The following is a 20,768-nucleotide window of genomic DNA, read 5'->3' on the forward strand; positions in this document are numbered from 1 at the left end:
TTAAGAAAAATATCTTAAATAGGTTTGTGTCCACCCACCAGGAGGCTACGTATGCACCCACTGCATTATGCAGACTTTCCTAAGTATTTCCCCTCCTTAAAATCTTCATCTGGCAAAAACAAAGCTATCATTCTATAACTTGGAAATATTCCTTACATTCGTACAAACGACACAATTTATAAGATTGTTTCGTGAATATAAGTGTAAAAGTAAAATGTTATTATTTGATGTATGCATAGATCACATGAGTTATTTGGATATACGATAGGATATATGATACTTTGGGAGTTGGTAACATAATTTGGAGAAAAGTGAGATGATCAAAAGACCTAAATTACTGCTTAAATGGTGATACAAATAAATCTTTCAATCCAATCTACTGTCATCAGGCTGCTTGTTTATTATATTCATACATACAGAGACTGATAAACATTATAGCAATTTAACCTGTGAAGGCAAAATGCATGGAACACCCCTTCCCGCTCAGTCACAAATACGTAACTTTGGCTCAGCATTGTATCTGAAATGAATCTGCCATCTAGCAGCTAATGGAGTCGGATTATTTGAATATAGGTGATCCAGGACCTGGTCAAATTGAAAATGAATTTGAATCCAAAATGTCCCCGATATTGTTGCCTAACCGACCGTTTTTAGTGGGATTAATTTAATGATTTCAAAATGCAATGCAAATACGTTTTATTTAGGAATGTGTTAGATAGAGCGGCCTGTAGCGTAGTGGTTAAGGTAAAGGACTGGGACACGCAATGTTGGTGGTTCTAATCCCGGTGTAGCCACAATGAGATCCGCACAGCTGTTGGGCCCTTGAGCATGGCCCTTAACCCTGCATTGCTCCGGGGGAGGATTGTCTCCTGCTTAGTCTAATCAACTGTACGTCGCTCTGGATAAGAGCGTCTGCCAAAATGCCAATAATGGAGACTTTGGCCGTTATAAATGCATTCATTAAGCGTAGCAATAGTTCATGCAGGCCACGGTAGTCCGCATCTCCAGATAGGGTTGCCACACGTTCTGGTTTTACTTTTTTGAGCGACTGCCCCGGAAAAGAGTCCAGAGTGAGTGCAACTGCGTCAGGATCAGGGTCAGACGAAGAACTCTGTGGGGCTTGTGACTGCGCATAGGTGCCTCAGAAGAGGGGAAGAACCTATGTTTTTCATTTTTGTTTGAGCCTCCTTTTTGTGAATAAATGCACCCTTGAGACGCACGGTCTTGTTTTTCACTCTAAATGATATGCACATCTCCCTGATTCCCCCTCTGGTTGCCACAAAGTGCATCTGCGTCAGGACGAATAGAGGTAAGAGAGGCAATAGGGAGTCCTACAACTGTTTACATAATATATTTGCTAATATAGTTTAACGTCCCGCGTCACGCGTAAAATGTCCCGGTTTTTCACAAATCAAATGTGGCAACCCTAATCTCAGCATCAGATGACAGTATTAATTTGCTAATAAATCGCTATTGTACCAGACGAGATTGTATTGGTCGTGAAATTAGAAATGCGTATTGCAGTATATTTGAAATTCCGTATTGGAATGTTGACAGATGTTTCTGCGGGGAAATAATTGCGTGTGGCCCCATTTGAGCTGAAGATAACTATTCTAAGCACATCTGAAAGACTATGAAATGATATGAAATGTTAGGCGTTGTCAAAACGGACAAGCATGTTGACGTACCGAAAGGGGCAGGGAACTTGTTCTGTCATTACTGAACTCTAGCCTAATGAAAATGGCATGGCAACGTGATGGAAATATACCCCTAAGCGCGGTAAGTGAAACAGAATGTCGTGCTCTATTTTTCATTCCTTAATGTGAGAGGGATCACATGCAGTTGGGACAACTGGTTAGCGTGCCATTCTGTCGAACAAATTTTGGACGTAGACGAAGTCAACGCTCCAGCAGTTTGTGAAGAGTGTGATCCCGCCGTGGCAATGCACAGAACGCACAGTTTGCATATCGTATAATGGATGATTGAAAGCTTTTTGGTTAGCTTTTTCTGTATGTTCAATTGTTAACCGGTGTATTCAAGTGTTCAGATCCCCGTGCGTTACTCTGATTTTACTTTTTTACTTCCATTTTATCGTTACTCAATGTTCGCCCGGATACAGAAGTAGGATTCACTTTCGTTTCGCGCAAAATCTTGTGCCGTTTGTACCTTGTTTCCTGTTGTAAATGAGCCCAGTGGAAACAATTGATTCAATTGATACTTCATGCAAAGTATTATCACCGAAACTGAACTTCCCCTGCTTTGGTTCCATTCAAATCAAGGGCATGTATATTCCTGGCTTACTTTTACATCCTGGAAATCATATTAGCTGCGACACGACTGCGGCCACGCCATCCGCACTTCGGAAAACGTCGGTCAGTATCCACACTTAAATGTCTGGTGGGCATGTACATTGCAGTTTACGGTAAATGTTTTGAGGACTTTATACGGCTGAACTCACTACTGCCTCATTCAATACTCCAAATGGTACCGTTTGTTTTTTTTCAACATTCGATAATAAAAATAATACCCTTGAATCGTCCAAAATAGTCATTCTTTTTAATGCATGGTGATTTTTTAAAATTTCATGATAGCCAAAAGTCGACTCAAACTGCTTTCAACATTCGACTATAGATTTTGTAATTATGGGTTTGAATTCAAAAACAGTTTGATCATTTTTTTAAATAGATTTTTTTTTTAATAGGAGTCCTGAATACGATTTCCATTTTGGATGAATTTGCAATCCCATAATTCAAAATTCTGATAGTAAAAGTCACACAATCAATGCCATATACACCTGACATGATCCTCTTCAAGGTGTTTGTGGTATTTCCTGAAAACATTTTGATTTACGTTTTTATAGATTTTTAAATAGTGCCATGTATTGAATATAATCGCCCATAATTCCGAATTCCTACAGTAAGAATTCACATAATCAATGTCATGTATACCATGGTTAGTGATCTCCAGGAATAGCATGGTGTTTTGATTTAAATTGTGCCATGTATTGAATTGAATAGTGAATATTTTGCTGAAGAGTTTGCTATTCCATAATTCAAATACCCACTGTAAAAACTATTGTTTTACTGGTATGCATTAGCATCAATAACTGAAATTTTGAAAGCAGGCATAAAATAAACAAAGGTTGATCTTATTGTCAAAGAACCATTCATGAAAGTAGTGGCGTATATTTCATTATATGGTGACCAGGTGACCAGGAGCGGCGCATGGTGAATGCAAAGAGAAGCTATAATAATGGCAATTGCAGTCATAAAACCTGAAATATGGTATGACTGATATGGGACAAATCAATATTTTGTTTCAATGCTTGGAAAATGGGCTTGAATATGGGGATGTCCCAGAAAGATTGGACATCTGGTTCCCCTAATGATAGCTTTCTATCTTGTGCATTGATTCACTCATTTGTTCTTTTTTGCAGCTCAACCCACAATATTTACAAGCAAATTCCACCAGCCACACCTGGCCTTTTGGGGCATTTGCTGAGCTAATCGGTAAGTGGGCCTGTCCTTTTGACCTTCACAGAATCTATTGATAGAATGCAATACAGTACTGCAGTTTGCTTTCATTGCAGCAGTTATAGGATAGTGTGTATATTTAATCCTTGTGTAGTCTTAACATTCTGTATACTCCCCTTATCCTAAGGGTAAAAAATGACCCGCCTTCACTAGACCCAGAAAATAAATGCTTACATTTCAAATCTATTTTGCATGAACAAACAACCTGTCATTCATCACAAACTTTGTCATCAAATTTCAAGTTGAAAAATGAATCATTTAGGGGGTTTTCTCTGCTGTTAAACATAGTAGTGGGTCATTTTTTACCCTTAAGGCAACACAAGGCTGATACAATGACATGCTTCAGGCTTGTACTGCAGCCTCTTTCAGTTGTTTGTTTCTGGGTTTTGCATGCTCAATTGGATTAAGGTCTGGTTATTGACTTGGCCTGTCTAAAACCTTCCACTTTTCCCCGCTAATGTAGTCCTTTGTTGTGTTGGCGGTGTGTTTTGGGTCATTGTTCCATGATGAAGTTCCCCCCAATTAGTTTGGACGCATTTCTTTATAAGTTGGCAGACAGAATGTTCTTGTAGACTTCTGAATTTATCCTGCTGCTACCATCATGTGTTATATCATCAATAAAGTTTAGTCAGCCCACTCCAGAAGAGCAGATTCCTTCTTTTGCCACACTTTGGCCTTTCCATCACTTTGGGAGAGGTTAATCGTGGCAGTCCATAAAACTTTGTTCCAGATCTCTCTACTTCTTTGCAAATTGTAATATCGCCTTCCGATTCTTACTACTTACTCACACCTATATTGCTGCTCTCTAAGTCTTCTTCGAAAGGTTAATTGAGATACCATCATCCCTGCCCTGTGGAGATTGTTTGTGATGTCACTGTTTTGGGATTTTTCTTTACAGCTCTCACAATGTATCTGTCATGAGAAACACCATGTTGCTGGTTTCCTTGGTCAATCTGTTGCTCAGTATGCCAGATTAATGCTCAATTTCCAAATCCAGAAATTTTAACAGCCAACGCGCTTGTTTGACGTTCAGCACTCTGAATCGCCAAATTATTTGATAGGTACAGCCTTGTGTGAGTACATCATAATTGGATATTGTGGATAACTGTGCTAACTAGGACACGAGTCAGAACAATCCTGCTGCCCGTATTCAATTAGAAGTGGCCTACGAAGTTAAACGAAATTCTGCCATTACAAACCTGTTGGATCAACCTTCATCAAAACTCACAAACAGATTAAAATTAAAAGATGTATTAACATGTACTAACATTAGCATGTGGAATGTGGTAGCAGGTGGCAGGGCTGGGGGGCTGGGGGGTAGTATGGTGCCTGTGCTCTCAGCATAGCTTTTGGGGAGGGGGGGCAGTGATGGAGACAGATCAGACAGCATTCCACATGATTAAAACAGAGCAAGCTACTTCAGTTATGCGGACAGTGCAAGTTTGCAAAAATTATTTACGAAAGATTTGCCTGGTCTCAATGCCAATAGCCAATAATACTTACCCGACAAAAATATCCTCAATACTTTGGATTTTCCCTGTTTTCTAAGCTTCAGAATGACTTGCTTTTCTCCCAAAGACAGCTCTCTGGTACTCAGGTTCTCAGGTTGATTTATCTTTTCTAACACAAATGCATGGCTAAAACCAAGAGTAGACATTCAGAACATTTTCTTGTGTAACAAAACAATCTTACAGGACATGTCTAGGCAACAAGAAACACCGGTCAGTCACATGTTCCAATACTTTTGCTCACCTAAAAATTGGGTGGTCTGGTGTAAAGGGTGATATGTTCCAAGTAAAAATAAATAATAAAAAATAAAAATAAAAATAAAAGCTGAAATTCGTATCTGTCATCTCATGTACATCTTTTGACAGCAAACAAATTTTTTTTCAGTGTATAGCAAAAAAAAGGAATTGACCTTGTTGTTACAATACTTTTGGAGAGGACTGTATTTTTTTCCCTGCGATGCCTTTAGTCAATTCTTTCTGCATAAAAGACTGCATAGAATCGTGCATTAGCAGGGCCACTAATTTGTTAGGAAAATCGCTCATAGGCTAATTATCCCATCACTGTACTCCTAGACAATGCCTACGACCCAGACGTCAATGCCAAACAGCAATGGATCGACTCGACTCAGATACGGACAATGGACTGTCTGATCTTCAGTGACAATGGGGCTGGTCTGGACTATAACAACATGCTCAAGATGATGAGGTGAGTAACAGTCAACAGGGTAATCAAAAGAAGTTGCAGCCAGAAAAAAAGAATATGCCACCCACTGTATAACCTCTTTCAGCATTGCTGGTTCAAATAACCCTGGTTTTCCCCTTTCACACCTTGGTCTCATATACTGAATAATTCTGAATCTGTTCATACTTGACCGTTCTGGATAGATTTGGTAAGACCAAATTTCTAACCTCTGAACCAATGCAGGGCAGGTCATCGGGTCATCAAAGCCTTCGCCGCAATTCACCGTTAGCCAAGCTTACCCTGTTACATATGCAGAGTTGTTTTTGTTTTAGCTTTACTTCTGTTAGCCAAGTTAAATTGCTAGCTATATCTGTCATGGATTTATGGCACTAGCCAGCTTGCTATATTGCAACTTTAAAATGGGAAAAGCCTGACACAGATGTACCAGGGAGAAGTGTTTCAATTTGTGAGGCAATGATGACAATTGTGTAATGGTGTTCTTACAATAGGCAAATGATTCCAAATGAAATACAAAGAAGTTGGTTGCTTTACAGGACTGCTTTGTGAAGGTTAAAGACTGGATGGCACAGAACTTTTAACAATGAAATTCTTACAAGACAGAAGTGCTTATTGTTGGGCCCTGAACGCCTTTCCAATCAGCTTTATTTGCTTTCTCATATTTGTGCAAGAATTGTTGAGAGGACATATTCAGTAAAAGTACTTTTCAAAGAAATTGTGCTAAAAAGGTATGACTGAACTGTGTGTAAAGCTGTAACTCAGAACTGTTCCCATGGAAGAACATGTTTACACTCCTTTCCTGCTCACACATGACACCAACACACCAAAAATGGTTGGAACATTACAGGTTACAGGTTAATGTGCATGCATTAAAGGGTTTTACGATACATGTGCTCCTTTGTATGCGTGACATTTTTTGTGTGTGAAAAACCCCCAAGCCACCAACCTGACCCCATACTTCTTTATTTCTGCTTAGTTTTGGCTACAGTAACAAGAAGCCAATTAATGGCCATGCCCCTGTGGGTCAATATGGAAACGGGTTCAAGTCAGGCTCCATGCGTCTGGGGAAGGATGCCATCGTCTTCTCGAAAACCCGGGACACCATGAGCGTGGGGCTCCTGTCTCAGACGTACCTGAAAGCCATTCAGGCTCAGCATATTGTGGTGCCCATCATCTCCTGCAAACAAAATGGAGAAGAGAAGTATATCCTTTCACAGGGTGGAAAACAGAAACAAAAATGGCTTACGAGGCTTCCTGGTAAAAACTTTCCACAGTAACTGGCTTTCTACTTCTGGCCACCTATTCACACACCCTTCCCCCTGTACATCTGTTGTAATCCCTAAATACTTTGATTCATCAGGTCATCGCTGTAAATCAGAACTGAGTTCCAATTTGACCTGCCTGGTCTAGTAATGGTAAAAATGCAGATGTCTGACAGTTGCAGCCTGGTTCCTTTTCCTTGACCTCTAATCTCACTCAGTGATGTGCCAGATCATAGTGATAGCCTGGAAGCTATTCTGAAACACTCGCTGTTTGGAACAGAGGACGAGCTACTGCAGGAGTTGCAGGCCATCAATACCACCAATTCCTCCACAGGAACCAGGATCATCATATGGAACCTACGCAGGTGAGGGCTGATGACTGAACATTCTCAAAAATTATGTCGGGTATGTCAACATCCCCTTTGATTGTAAAATAGGTTAATAAACAATGGAGGGTATCTTGAGCCAAATTATTATTATTTATACAGTTCTGTGCAGAAGTCTTAGGCACCGTAGACTTTATTATATATATGTTTATTTTTTTGTGTTTATTAGTATAAAAGAACACATTTAGATTTCCAAATATTCATTTAATTTCATTTAATTTTACAGAGACTTTTTTCATTTAATTAAAAAAAGTAACATATTACTGTAAGGAATTTACTATTTTTTTCAACAAAACTTGATCAAGGCTGTCTGAGATCAGAAGCATGCAGCCAACAAAAGTTTGCAGAAGAACTGTGGCAAGTTCTCCAACAGGCTTGGAACAACCTCCCTGCTGATTTATAGAACTGCAGGACAGCGTTGGCTATCTCAGAGAAGTGATGCAGTTTTAACACCGAAGGGTAGTCACAAAAAATATTGATTGATTCAGTTTTTAACTATTCTGCCAAATTGCAGAAATGTAATGTAAAATGTATAGTACGTTTATTTAGGACCTTTCATTGAATTATTTTTGAAAGAATCTTATCTGGACAGAATGTTATACAGGTGCCTAAGACTTTTGCACAGTACTGTATAATGCACACGTTCACATATTTACAAGCATTTCAGTATGGAGCATTTTATTTTGGTATATGCAGTGGGCTCCAGAATTATTGGCACCCCTGATAAATCTTCACAAAAAGTAATGCAGTTATTGACCATAAGCTTTATTTTCCAACATGAGAAGTAGTATGCTTTATTAATGATTCAATGGAATCAACCAAAGTCTTAGATTTTTCCTCAAAAAACAGGTTCCACAATTATTGTCACCCCTGGTTTAATACTTTGTGCAAACACCCCTGGCAAAGATGACAAACACAAGACTTTTCCTGTGGATTGTTGTTAATACACGTAACGTACCATGTGATCTTGACTCATCTGCTATGCTGGAGGACAAGCTGCCCATAGAACTCAATGTATTTTTACGGCAAAAATAATTTTAAAATCTCAGGTCAACGACATAACATATAAATACAGCAATAACACAGATTCATTATGGTTAATTTCTATGCAGTTTATGGTTGCTCAAATTGAGCTGATCGGAAGAGAGTCGCATATTGTGGGGGAAAAAACGTTGCTTTGTGGATTATCAAGGAGTTGTATGTGCTATAAAAACACTGTGTAAAAGTAGAATGGGAAGCTCGCCTGGAGAACGCGTGTCGCTATCTGGATGGTTAGATCCATTCGTGCTGCCGGGTGACGTGGTCGTATGTATGCGGGGTACCCTAGATAACATGGGTAATTGGTATATATAGGGTACAATTGGCAACCAAATTGGGAGAAAAATCGGATAGAAAAATCAGAAAGACATTATTTATTTAAAAAATCTAAAAACATTAACCCCTCATTTATCATTACATACACTCAGTATGAGTATGCAGACCACTTTATTCGGTATGCAAATAACTAATCTGCCAATCATGTTGCACCAACTAAATGCATAATAGCATAGAAACATGGTCTAGACTCTAGAGCAGGGGTCGGCAACCCTGGTCCTGGAGAGCCGCAGGGTGTGCTGGCTTTCGTTGTTACTTGGCATTAATTGATCAATGAAAGCCGTTGATTGCACAGTTAACTCACCTCACCTGGTTTCTTGGGTCTGAATTGGTTGCTTATTTTAAGGTGGAGACGAAAGCCAGCACACCCTGCGGCTCTCCAGGACCAGGGTTGCCGACCCCTGCTCTAGAGGATCAGTTGTTCAGACCAAACGAATGGGGAAGGAATGTGATCGAAGTGACTTTGACCATGTAATGATTGTTGGTGTCAGGTTTGAGTATCTCAGAAACTGCTGATTTCCAGTGATTTTTACTCAACAGTTTCTCGAGTTTATAGAGAATACAGCAACAAAAAAAACATCTGGTTAGTGGCAGTTCTTTGAGTAGAAACTTGAGAGAGGTCAGAGGAGAATGACAGCTGACAGAAAGGTGACAGTAACTCAAATAACAGTACGTCACAATAGTGGTATGCAGAGGGCATCTCTGGGCACCAAACCACCTGCCACACAGGGGCACTCATGAGATGCAGCCATAATACAGACTGCGCCACAGTGGAAATACAGTGGTAATACCGGCTATTTAACTATCTAGCTAAAGTAGTAGCTAGTTAAAAGTAGTTTTGTCTACTTTGCTGGACAGTTGACTGGCAGATATGGGATATTTCTCATTACACATGACATGAGAACATCCAATCTCGCGACCAAGAAAATAATATGGAAATACCGTGACCGCATTTTCTTTAGGAAATGCACATTTCTAGTTTAGAATACTTTCTTGTTTTCTCAAATGAATTCAGTTAGCTAGATTATTTAAATTAATTTCAAGCTCTGCTTGCCACCCACCTCAGTCACTCCCATTATAGTTGAAGAACACCACTGGTGGACTGCTTTTTTATGCTTCTTAGGTTCACAGGGGAGACGGAGTTTGATTTCGAAAAGGACCGGTACGACATACAGATCCGACGTGTGGATTTGGGTGATGATAACAATCATCAGGACCCCAACAAGGTCTCCGAACCAGAGAGCCAATACTCCCTGCGTGTGAGTATCACTGTGATGAGGGGTACACATTCAGACCTCTGAGGGTTTTTAAAAATGCTGTGTGGGTTTCACGCTACTCTCACACATGGACCTGACAATTCTGTAATTCTAAGTGGGTCATTTCTCATTAATTTTGTTATTTTTTATTTGTTTATCAAAGAGCTGAAAGGGTAAGAACTGAATTCAATGGCTTAGTCAGCTTATTGGTTCTTAACACTGGCAAGACTAGTTTTTGTTTGAAAACAAAACTATATACAGGGAGCACTAATTCATTGGACAGTGTGACCTTTTGTACATTTCCCCCTCCCTCCTGTTTTCAGACATCAAAAATATTAGGTGGTTTTTGACTTAATGTAGAATAAAGTAATATTTTTTAAGGTTGCATATTGGTCGCATATCCTTTTTATGCAATGAGTGCTTCAAATCTGAGATGCATAGTCATCCCCAGACACTGGGTATCTTCCCTGATGATGCTTTCCTCGGCCATCTTCAGTTCCTGCTTGTTTCGGGGACTTTTTGCCTTTGGTCTCCTCTTCAGCATGTTCAATTGGATTCAGATCCAGTGATTGACTTGGCCAGTCAAGGATTTTCCACTTTTTGGCTGTCAAAAAAACCCTTTGTTACTCTAGCAGTATGTTTTGGGTCATTGTCTTGTTGCATGGTGAAGTGCCATCCAATACGTTTGGAGGCATCTGATTTTATCTGAGCATATAATGTAGATTTCAGAATTCATCGGTGTAAGAATGGTAAGAAAACCCATGGGAAGAGATAACAGAACCAAGAGACATGGTGTATAGAACCGAGCCCTGTGGGACTCCAGTTTGTAGGGGGTGGGGGTCAGAGACAGAGCCCCTCCAAGTCACCTGGTAGGAACGACCAGAGAGGTAGGAGGAAAGCCATGTCAGTGCAGATCCTGTTACACCCATCCCAGTCAGTGATGAGAGCAGAATCTCATGGTTGACTGTATTGAAGGCGGCTGACAGGATGAGGAAGAGGAGGACAGAGGAGAGGGATTTGGCTTTAGCAGCGTGGAGTGCAGTGGTCGCGAGCAGGGCGGTCTCAGTGGAGTGGCCACTCTTGAAGCCGGACTGGTTGGGATCGTGGAGATTGTTCTGGAGAAGATAAGTGGACAGTTGGGAGCAGATTGCCCGTTCCAGAGTTTTAGCGAGAAAGGGAATGCCATGTTAATTTTAGAGTGAAAGAAGGAAGATTTAGCTAGAGAGACAGAGGAATGGAAAGATGATAGGAGGGCATGGAAGGAAGCTATATCACTGGGGAGACAGGACCTTTTCCATTTTCTCTCCGCTGCCCGCAGTTTGGTTCGGACAGCTCGTAGAGCATCAGAAAGCCAAGGACTGGAGGGGGGGGAGTCCCGGGCTAATTTGCTGGTGAGGGGACACAGAGAGTCAAAGGAAGATGAGAGGGAGGACATGAGGGTTGTAGCAGCATCGTCGGGAGACAGTCGAGAGAAAGACTCCACAGATGGTAGGGAAGAGAGGATTGTAGATGAGAGGGTGGAGGTAGACAGGTGGCGTAGGTTACGCTGACAGGTGACAGTGGATGGTGGGCGAGATGGATGGGTGTTAGAGGAGAGTGGAAGAGAAAAAAAGATGAAGGTTGAAGTCACCCAGGAGGATCAGGGGAGTACCATTGTCTGGTGAGGAGCTAAGGAGGATGGATCATGGGCATTTCCTTTTTTTTCTCTCCACAGTTTCCTTTTTCCATCACTCTAGTCTAATACTCCTGGACTAATTGAGTTTTGCATGGAGACTTGCATGGATTTGCATCCATTCAAAATTCTATTTAATGTAAGACTAGGCTTAATCTGTGTCTGCGAACCTAGCCCATAGTGTTTTCAGTCCTAGTCAACCAAACTTATTATTTCTCATCTGATAATTGCTGGCTGAATAACTGTGTTTGGTACCCTGCATGTCTATAACACGCCAGGGCCGATCCACAACTCCTACCAGCCTTGAACATTGAGTTTTTGGCACAAGATGTATTGCTTTGACTTAAAATCTGTGTTTTTTCCCCCACAGTATTTATTTTCATTTCCTCCTCTGGTGTGCATTCAGGCATACTGCAGCATTCTGTACCTGAAGCCCCGAATGCAGATCATCATCAGGGGGCAGAAAGTGCGGACTCAGCTGGTCTCCAAAAGTCTGGCTCTCACCCGCAAGGACCGATACACGCCACAATTTCTGGTATCCTTTATTCCTGTTGCCATACAGGCTGCCCTGTGATTTCAGCCTTTGCTTTGCACTGTGTGTGTACATATGATTTAGCTGTGTGACTAGGGCTTGTTCATGAATATACACTCACAGAGCACTTTATTAGGTAGACCTCGACACCAGCTTGTTAATGCAAATATTTAATCAGCCGATCATATGGCAACAACTAAATGCATAAAAACATGCTGACGGTTAAGAGGTTCAGCTGTTTTTTAGACCAAACTTCAGAATGGGGAAGAAATGTGATCTAAGTGACTTTGACTGTAGAAAGATCGTTGGTGCCAGACAGGGCTAGAATATCTCAGAAACTGCTCATCTTCTGGGATTTTCACCTCTCTCTCTTGAGTTTGCAGAGAATGGTGTGAAAAACAAAAAACATCCAGTGAGCAGCAGTTCTGTGGGCAAAAGCTCTGTGACAGTAACACAAATAACCACACATTAAAACAGTGGTATGCAGAAGAGCATCTCTGAACACAAACCTCTTAAGTTGATAGCAGCAGACCAATAAGTCTAAAAAATAAGTCTAATACATACCTATTAAAGTGCTCACTGAGTGTTTATTCCTTAAATATTCAGCTGAATACAGTTATCTAGTGAATATTAATGTTATGAAGCCGCATAGAAGCCACCTGCGGTCTTGCAATGTTTCACCTGGATGATCCTTTCCTGGCTGCCAAAATGTCTTTTGATGTTGTTGCCCTGAATTCCTTCTTCAGAAGAAGAATATCAACATTACCTTTGGGTACAACACCAGAAACAAGGAGAATTGTGGTGTAATGATGTACTACAAAAATCGACTGATACGAGCGTATGAGCGTGTTGGCTGCCAGCGCAAGGTAGGAAAATGTTTGGAATGTACGTTTGTACATTTAATCTGAGGTTTTCGGAAAAAAACTAGCATTGTTAGCGTTGTGGATCCATTTTTTGTTTGTTTGGGAATTCCTCTGTTTCCGCAAAGGCCACACCGAAGGCTATGGGAGTTATCGGCATTATAGAGTGCGACTTCCTCACACCAACACACAACAAGCAGGACTTTGATGCCACAGAGGAGTACAGGTAACCAGGCTTGGTTTGGACCACATTTTAAATGACTTGACAGGAGTGACATCCTGAAGCCAGGAGTAATGTTGTTAACCATGTAACTTCCGGTACAACTTAATTCAGCCCTGTTTTTCCAGAGCCCCCTTTTTGTGTTAAATACAACAATTCAGTTCTCTGTGGCCATTTCAGGAAAGTAAAACAGAAGCTGGGAGAGAAGCTGGAGGAATACTGGTGTGAAATACGCTACATAAAATCGAAAAAGGATCCAAGCTGCGACTTGGCAATAGAGGACACCGAGTGAGTGTTCTGCATTGTGTGTTTGCTGTGGGCACCCTCTCAAAGGAAGCAACTTTGTACTTAACTTGAACATCGAACTTTACTTCCCACAGGGCTTAAAGCAAGAAATAATGATGTGCCTGAAATGTATTGAACTTTGTAATCTGAAATTCCTCTGTTAAGGTGGTGGCTGGGGGGTGCTTGGGGTGCTGGGGTAGCTGGAGTGTTTATTCATCAAATTTAAGTACACTAAATAGCCACTAGTCTACTTATAAATGTTGACAAACATATGTACAAAAGTCATGGTTTCGCAATACCAACAATTACGTTAATAATTGGCAAAATATTAGATAAATTATGCTTATATTTATGCTTATAGTTACGATTAGTCACTTTCCAATACGATTCATTGACAAACTGCGCAATGCCATTTTAAACCAGCAAATGCTGTTCGACATCGAATTTTCTTATTTCGAAACACTGATATTTAGCACTGATATTATGATGATAACACTGATCATCATAATAGCTAACCAGGACATAAATAATTATATCCATGTTCAGGCTCATCAGCTCATCAGACTCATCAGCATTTAAGGAAAGCATTCCTTTTTTCAACTTCAGATCAACATTGCTACTGCCGTGTATAAGTTGTCACACAAACGCCGGAATGGCTTCCCATGGCTTTTATTAAACATATAGGTCACGTACAGTATAAGTAGATACAGTTACAGATACTCAAGCAAACAAACAGTTAAAATAAAGCAGCTTTAATTTAAGGGGTTTTGCATCCATATTAGGTGAACAGTATAGGAATTGTAGCCATGAAAAGAGCTCACAAAACAAGCAGTACAGGCCTGTATAAAAAAGGCTGTAATTCCTACATGGTTCACACAATATGGACCCCTAAATCTGAAAGTCTTTCAGCAGACATGATTGTTTTATTTCAACTGAGTATAGAGCGAAAACAACAAATGCCCAAATACTTACGGTCTGCACTGTATATGTGTTTGGTTCTAGGAAGTCTCCAGATCAGAACTGGGTCCAGTGTGACAAGTGCCATAAATGGAGGAAGTTGCCAGATGAAATAGATATGAGCAAGCTGGGTGATGTCTGGTTCTGCCACTTGAATTCAGACCCCCAGTACAGGTAATGCCCAGTCCATTTTCTGATTATATGCAATGCCTCCCCATCTGTCCTTGGTGGTGGCTGTCTAAGGGAGAAACACAAGAACAACAGCCTGTTATCTCTGTTGTCATTTGTTACAGCCTTAGAAGTTAGTAGAAGGTAGAAGGAGGCTTTATGATACAAAAAAATGCAAAATGCTGTCTGTGAGTCACTGATTTTAACCAATTATTTTGTTATGGAAAGAAAAATTATTTCATTGGTTCTAACAAGAGCATGATTAACAGTTCATTGAAAATCCACTAATTGTAGTTCCACCCTCAATCGTATTTTTCCAGTACTTACCAGTTGGTCATTGGGTTCTTCTTCTAAGACCTGCTGGTTTGGACAATCCTGTATTAGTGTAAATTGTATGTCTATGCAGAATCTGCCAAGCAGAAGAACAACTGGAGGACTCTGAGGATGAGCAGCCTTACCAGAAGACCTATAAACAGTGAGGATATTTCAATATCCCTTTACATGTTGACTCACCTCTAAACTTTTTTAAAGAAGCAAGTAGCAACCCACATAATGCACCCTACATAGTGTACTACTAGAGAGCATGCAGGGATCTCAGTTGCTTAGAAGCATTATGTGCCATAAGGTCCCCCTCCAGTGGGACAGAGCCAACCATATCCTGCCTTTGCAACTCCCAATAGAAACTGGCTAGTGACATCATGACATCATAACCAAGACTCACCCAGCTCTTATTTGGTCTAAATGCACCAGCCACAATGCATGTTTAATGTCTTCACAGAGAATCTGAATGAGCTTCTGTAGTTTGAGTATTTTTTCTTAAAGTATGAAATTATATTTTAAGCATATTTTCTGTTTCCTGCAGGGATAAGAAACAGCAGCAGGAGAAGAACAGGTGGCAGGTGAGGCGTGTGTGCATGTGTGAGCTTGTATAATACACACTTCAGTTAAGCTTACAGACTGAAGGAACAGTTTGGCTGAATTCCCTGCAGAAAAAGCAGGCTATCTGAGGTGTGCCTTGGCAGGCTGGTGGTGCCCCCATAAGGCCAAGCTGTAAAGGGGCCACGTGAACATTTCCTTGCAGCAAATTTACCAGAGAAATGTGCATTTGGCTAGGGTTGTAGGTAGTAAACAGTGTTTTTCTGTTGCTGTTTTTGAATTATGGATTTGGGAAATGAACTATGCTTTAGAAGTTTACCTGGCAAATAATTATGTACAATTTAAGCTTTAAGCTCTGTGCATTTGCAAGAGCAGCAGTTATATAATGCATAGGCATATAATGAGATGGTGACCTCCCCCAAACTCCCCTGAAGATTGATCGTCCAGAATAATAATAATAATAATAATAATAATAATAATAATAATAATAATAATAACCTTGTTTATTTATTTTATTTGTATATATTTTATATTTATTTTAACTTTATCATAATGTCAGTATTACCCCTTTTCATTGAAGTGTTACCCCCTTGAGGGGAATCAAGACAAGGGATATGAAGGGATTTTCCAACACATTTGAAATACATCAGCAATGGGCCTGTCCATAAGTCAAGTAATAATATCACCTTATGTATGACAAACCACAGACAATGACACAACAGAATGCTGAAGAAGCTATACCAGCACAGAGCACTTCGACTCCACCCTCAACACGCAGTAGCAGAAGCCAGTGTTCCAGTGGCACAAGAGCAGAGGGTGATTTCACTGACAGAACCTCTCCCACCCTCACTCCTGTCAGTCGTTCTGGTAAGAGCGGCCACATGATGATAAATCCATGAGTAGTGCTAGAGAGCAGCACAACACAGTCAGATGATAGAGCATGTTCGGAACAGCAGTAAACACGTTCTCTTCTCTATTCTGTTTGCAGGCCGGAGGCTCTCTGCCCAGCAGACACCTCTCAGCACGCGCTCCAAACGCACAACTATGAGGTAGAGGCTGAACTGGCTTCCACTGTAAAATACTGTATTCTGTATGTATTTTGGTAGATTATGCAGGTGATAAACCTACATTTTACTACATGCTAACAGACTGAAGAAAGAATATTGTGTTGAAAAATAAAATATTAATTTGGTCTGGATGTGTGGTCTACAGTAGTTGGACTGATGGACATGTCATGCACACATTCATGACATTGTGCAACAAACAGGTCTGCCAGAAAATGGACAGACATGGAGTTTATTACTTCTGTTAATAGCGTTGTATTGGACCGCATTCTACAAAAAATATGGCCTCCAATGTCTGCATTATATCCAGCACCTGCAGCATAGTACCTATGTCGAGTGCCTTCCTTTTGCTGAATAAGTAAAGGAATTAATGGGTGTAACATCATGTTGACATGTGCAAACAGGCTTTCTAAATGTTTCATATTAAATCACTGTGCTTCTCTCTTTAGGGGCAAGAGGGTGTTGTTAACCCCAGAGTCTGAGCAGGTAAAAAGGGCAAAGATGAGCCAGAGCACATCATCGGCAGCTGATATGGAGGCGGTGCCACAGGACACCCCAGACGTCCCCCTATTAGTGGAGGAAATGGGAGAGCCAGTGTCACCCTGTGATCTCGATAGGGCTAGCAATGAGCACACTAACCTACAAGTCAGTGATGGAGCCCCCGCACAAGAGTACATGCATTCCCACGACCTGACAGTATCCATCACCGCTCTATCACCTGTGCCGCAGCAAGTGACTGCTGCATCCCAAACGGAGGGTGTGGCAGAGATAAAGCAGGAGCTAGAGGAGGAGAGGACAAGGAGCTGGCGAGAGGATGAGACTTCAGAGCAGACGCAGCTCCAGAAGAGAGAGACCAGGGAGCTCACAGATTCAGGTGAAGGAGTGCGCCCCTCCCAAGAGATGCAGCAGGACTGGCTGTTCAAGCAGTGGGAGATAGTCTGTAAGGAGAGAGACCTGTACTTGGAGCAGTGGGAGACAGCCAGTAAAGAGGGAGACTGTTACAAGGACCAGGTGGAGATAGCCAATCAGGACCGAGACCAGTACAAGGAGCAGATGGAGACAGCCAATCAGGAGAGAGACCGTTACAGGGACCGGGAGGAGACAGCCAATCAGGAGACAGACCGTTACAGGGACCAGGTGAAGAAAGCCAATCAGGAAAGAGACCAATACAAGGTGCAGATGGAGACAGCCAAAGACCAGTGCAAGGAGCAGATGGAGACAGCCAATCAGGAGAGAGACCAGTACAAAAGGCAGATGGAGACAGTCAAAGACCAGTATAAGGAGCAGATGGAGACAGCCAATCAGGAGAGAGACCAGTACAAGAGGCAGATGGAGACAGTCAAAGACCAGTACAAGGAGCAGATAGAGACAGCCAATCAGGAGAGAGACCAGTACAAAAGGCAGATGGAGACAGCCAAAGACCTGTACAAGGAGCAGATGGAGACAGCCAATCAGGGGGGAGACCAGTACAAGAAGCAGATGGAGACAGCCAATCAGGAGAGAGACCAGTACAAGATGCAGATGGAAACAGTCAAAGACCAGTATAAGGAGCAGATGGAGACAGCCAATCAGGAGAGAGACCAGTACAAGTTGCAGGTGGACAAGCTGAACCAGAAACTGCAGCAGATGAGGGCTAGCAGTGAGCCATGTGACCAGGTCCCAGGGGGAGAAGATCACCTGGCCCGACAGTTGGAGTTCATCCACAGGGATCTGGACCTGAGCAATGTGGAGAGAGACCAACTGAGGAGCCAGGTGAGCATCCAGTATCCTTGCAACCACCATGTCCACACAGTCCTTTTTGTACACATTATACATTTTGCTGCTTGTCTGTTTTATTATGGTTTTCTGAAATGTAATTTGTATGTGATTTTCATGTGTCGTTTTTCATGTGATGGCATATGTATTGGGACACATTTTTTGTTGTTTTGGCTCGCATGAATAATTAGGTGTAATAAAGTAAAAATGTTCCTAATAAAGTGCTCAGTGAGTGCATAGTAATCTTGTACACTAGGGTTTCAGTCTGGGATTGCATGTGTATTCCAAGTCTGGGAAAGCAAGGTTTACGTAGAGTCTGGATGGCAGGTGTATTTTCTCAAATGTGTTCTCTGAAAAGCTGCAGAACCTGCGTCTGAGTGTCAGCCGTCTCCTGGTGATCCTCATACCTGTGCTGGACCTGGAGCAGGTAAACTATGAGAGCTGCATCATTGAAGAGATCCTGGAACAGTACCTAGATGGTATCAGTTCTTCCCAACCCACATTTCTTTGAGAAGAAACCAGTCCCTGTCACTCCAACACCTTACCACCAGACCGCCAGAAGTGACCAAATGCATCGCACCTTTAAGATTTCTTGTTAAACATAGGGCCTTTGTTTACAGCATTAATCCTTTCAGTCCCATGCCCAATATCAAGTGGCAACACCCCAAACCCCAAAGGGTTGGTTGAGAAAATTTAGTAGGGTCTTAATAGGGGCTCAAAGCAATATAATGGCTGTAATTTTGATTGTTTTAAAAGGTTTAGCACTCTTGGGACTGAAAGGGTTTCATATGTAACATCATTTTCATACATCCTGTATTCTTTGTGTATTTCTCTGACTTTTGTAATTGTGGTCCAAGAGCTTGCAATTCCCAACTTTAACAGTTTAATGTAACAATTATTTCATAATTTACATTTCATTGGTTTTCTTTTGATAAATTGCATTTGAAAAACTTAACTGAAAACATTCCTCTATTATGCCTCCATTTCTTTTATTTTTTTCAATTTGGCATGTCGGACATTCTAATTTCTTCCTTATTTGGTCCTGTCCAATTATCTGTAACTGCAGCCACATTCATGCATAATCCCTACTGCTGATTTAGGGAAGTGTAGACATATGTGTGTTCTCTGAAATACCAGCTGATTGTTTTCACATCAGAGACCACACCTAAGCTTGTATAGAGTGGAGTTTGAGGAAGACCTTTCCTATGCAGCTTTGACATGCAGTCCGTGGGCACCTGCCCGACCAATGGGGGTTGTTAGAGAGCGGTGAAATAGAGACCCCTAACTGACAGAAGCTGGGCGACTCAATTGCCAATTATGCGTCGCCCTGTGGAGCTGCCAACTGCATTCAGCACTGGCATGGTCCAGATTTGATCCAAGAATGTGGGGCTCACCATTAAGGCTTGCTGCCTTAATTGAATGAGCCACCCAGTGATGTTATTGAGTGAATGAGAAGTGATGTTAATGTTTTAACTGTCTTTTTTAATTTTGAGTATTAAATGCTAGAGTAGTTTTAATCCAGAATCATAGATTATAGAATTCCTGTCAGCCCTGTATAATACTTTGTATGCTAACATTCTGTCCATGTCACATATCATATCTTTCTATCTAATCATTAACACAGTTGTCAATGCCAGATCCTTCCCACACCCCTGCAAGTGTTGTTAAGTCTTATAGCCAAAATAAATTGAATAAATTGAGAACTGTTGTGTATGAAGGACTTCCTGTATCTGCTTTGTTATCCCATACTGCAATATTTTAGAACACAGAGCGATGCACTTAGCTCACTGAAGACCAAGGGAACTTATCATGCTTTTATCTCAAAGCTTCATGGGGTGTCATCACATTCATGGGGAGACATGCACAATACTGAATACGGAACCCAATTCCCGCCCTAATTTGGAATGCCCAACTGCCTGCAACCGCACCCACATTCATGCACAAACCTGACTGCCAATATAGGAGAATGTAAACAGATGTGGTTCTCCTCCAAAACATGTTGTGCCTCTGCTTCTTTTCTCACCGCAGACTATAGCTAAGCTCATATAAAGTGGAGTCAGAGGAACACCATACTGATCGCGATGAAACGTGAACCCCCAGCCGGAGTGGTTCCCAAACCTCTTGAGTACCCCCAGCCAGATCTAGGTGTTTGTGTTCCATCTCAAGCGTACCGTATACAACTAATCGATCCCTTGATTAGTTGGATTAGGTGTGCATGAGGTGGAATGCATGAAATACCTGGATGAAGGAGAGGTTTGAGAAACACTGCCCTTACCGTCTCAACCCTCCCATCAACTGGGTAATGCAATCTCCAATTGTGTGTTGCCCCATGGAGCTACCAGCCAAAATGGGCGCTGGCA

At 41.4% G+C, this 20,768-nt stretch overlaps 1 protein-coding gene across 4 annotated transcripts; it reads left to right on the forward strand.

Annotated features, from left to right (window-relative positions):
- The first annotated feature begins 1,640 nt into the window (after nucleotides 1–1,640).
- Nucleotides 1,641–20,121, forward strand: LOC133124761 (MORC family CW-type zinc finger protein 3-like). 4 transcript variants are annotated; one of them, XM_061236220.1, is made up of 17 exons: nucleotides 1,641–1,779; nucleotides 3,437–3,509; nucleotides 5,615–5,747; nucleotides 6,718–6,944; nucleotides 7,218–7,368; nucleotides 9,887–10,022; nucleotides 12,098–12,226; nucleotides 12,970–13,089; nucleotides 13,212–13,309; nucleotides 13,484–13,591; nucleotides 14,591–14,719; nucleotides 15,120–15,188; nucleotides 15,576–15,612; nucleotides 16,297–16,456; nucleotides 16,578–16,638; nucleotides 17,103–18,405; nucleotides 18,767–20,121. In XM_061236220.1, the coding sequence occupies exons 1-17, from the start codon at nucleotides 1,735–1,737 to the stop codon at nucleotides 18,917–18,919; spliced, it is 3,132 nt and encodes a 1,043-aa protein (XP_061092204.1). In that variant the 5' UTR covers nucleotides 1,641–1,734; the 3' UTR covers nucleotides 18,920–20,121. The 4 variants fall into 4 exon arrangements, with proteins under 4 accessions (XP_061092204.1, XP_061092202.1, XP_061092203.1 ...); XM_061236218.1 differs by lacking the exon at nucleotides 1,641–1,779 and adding an exon at nucleotides 2,269–2,372; XM_061236219.1 differs by lacking the exon at nucleotides 1,641–1,779 and adding an exon at nucleotides 2,269–2,372 and having other exon boundaries at nucleotides 18,773–20,121.
- The last annotated feature ends 647 nt before the right edge of the window (nucleotides 20,122–20,768 follow it).

The sequence above is a fragment of the Conger conger genome, chromosome 3, assembly GCF_963514075.1.
Source record: "Conger conger chromosome 3, fConCon1.1, whole genome shotgun sequence".
Taxonomy (NCBI): Eukaryota; Metazoa; Chordata; class Actinopteri; order Anguilliformes; family Congridae; genus Conger; species Conger conger.

Bases quoted from the DNA above. Each gene is read 5' to 3' on its own strand.
- LOC133124761 (XM_061236218.1), top strand. From the start codon at position 2,283: ATGTATATTCCTGGCTTACTTTTACATCCTGGAAATCATATTAGCTGC. The intron at 2,373-3,436 runs GTCAGTATCCAC...TCTTTTTTGCAG, and splicing joins CCGCACTTCGGAAAACGTCG to CTCAACCCACAATATTTACA. The intron at 15,189-15,575 runs GTGAGGATATTT...TGTTTCCTGCAG, and splicing joins TACCAGAAGACCTATAAACA to GGATAAGAAACAGCAGCAGG.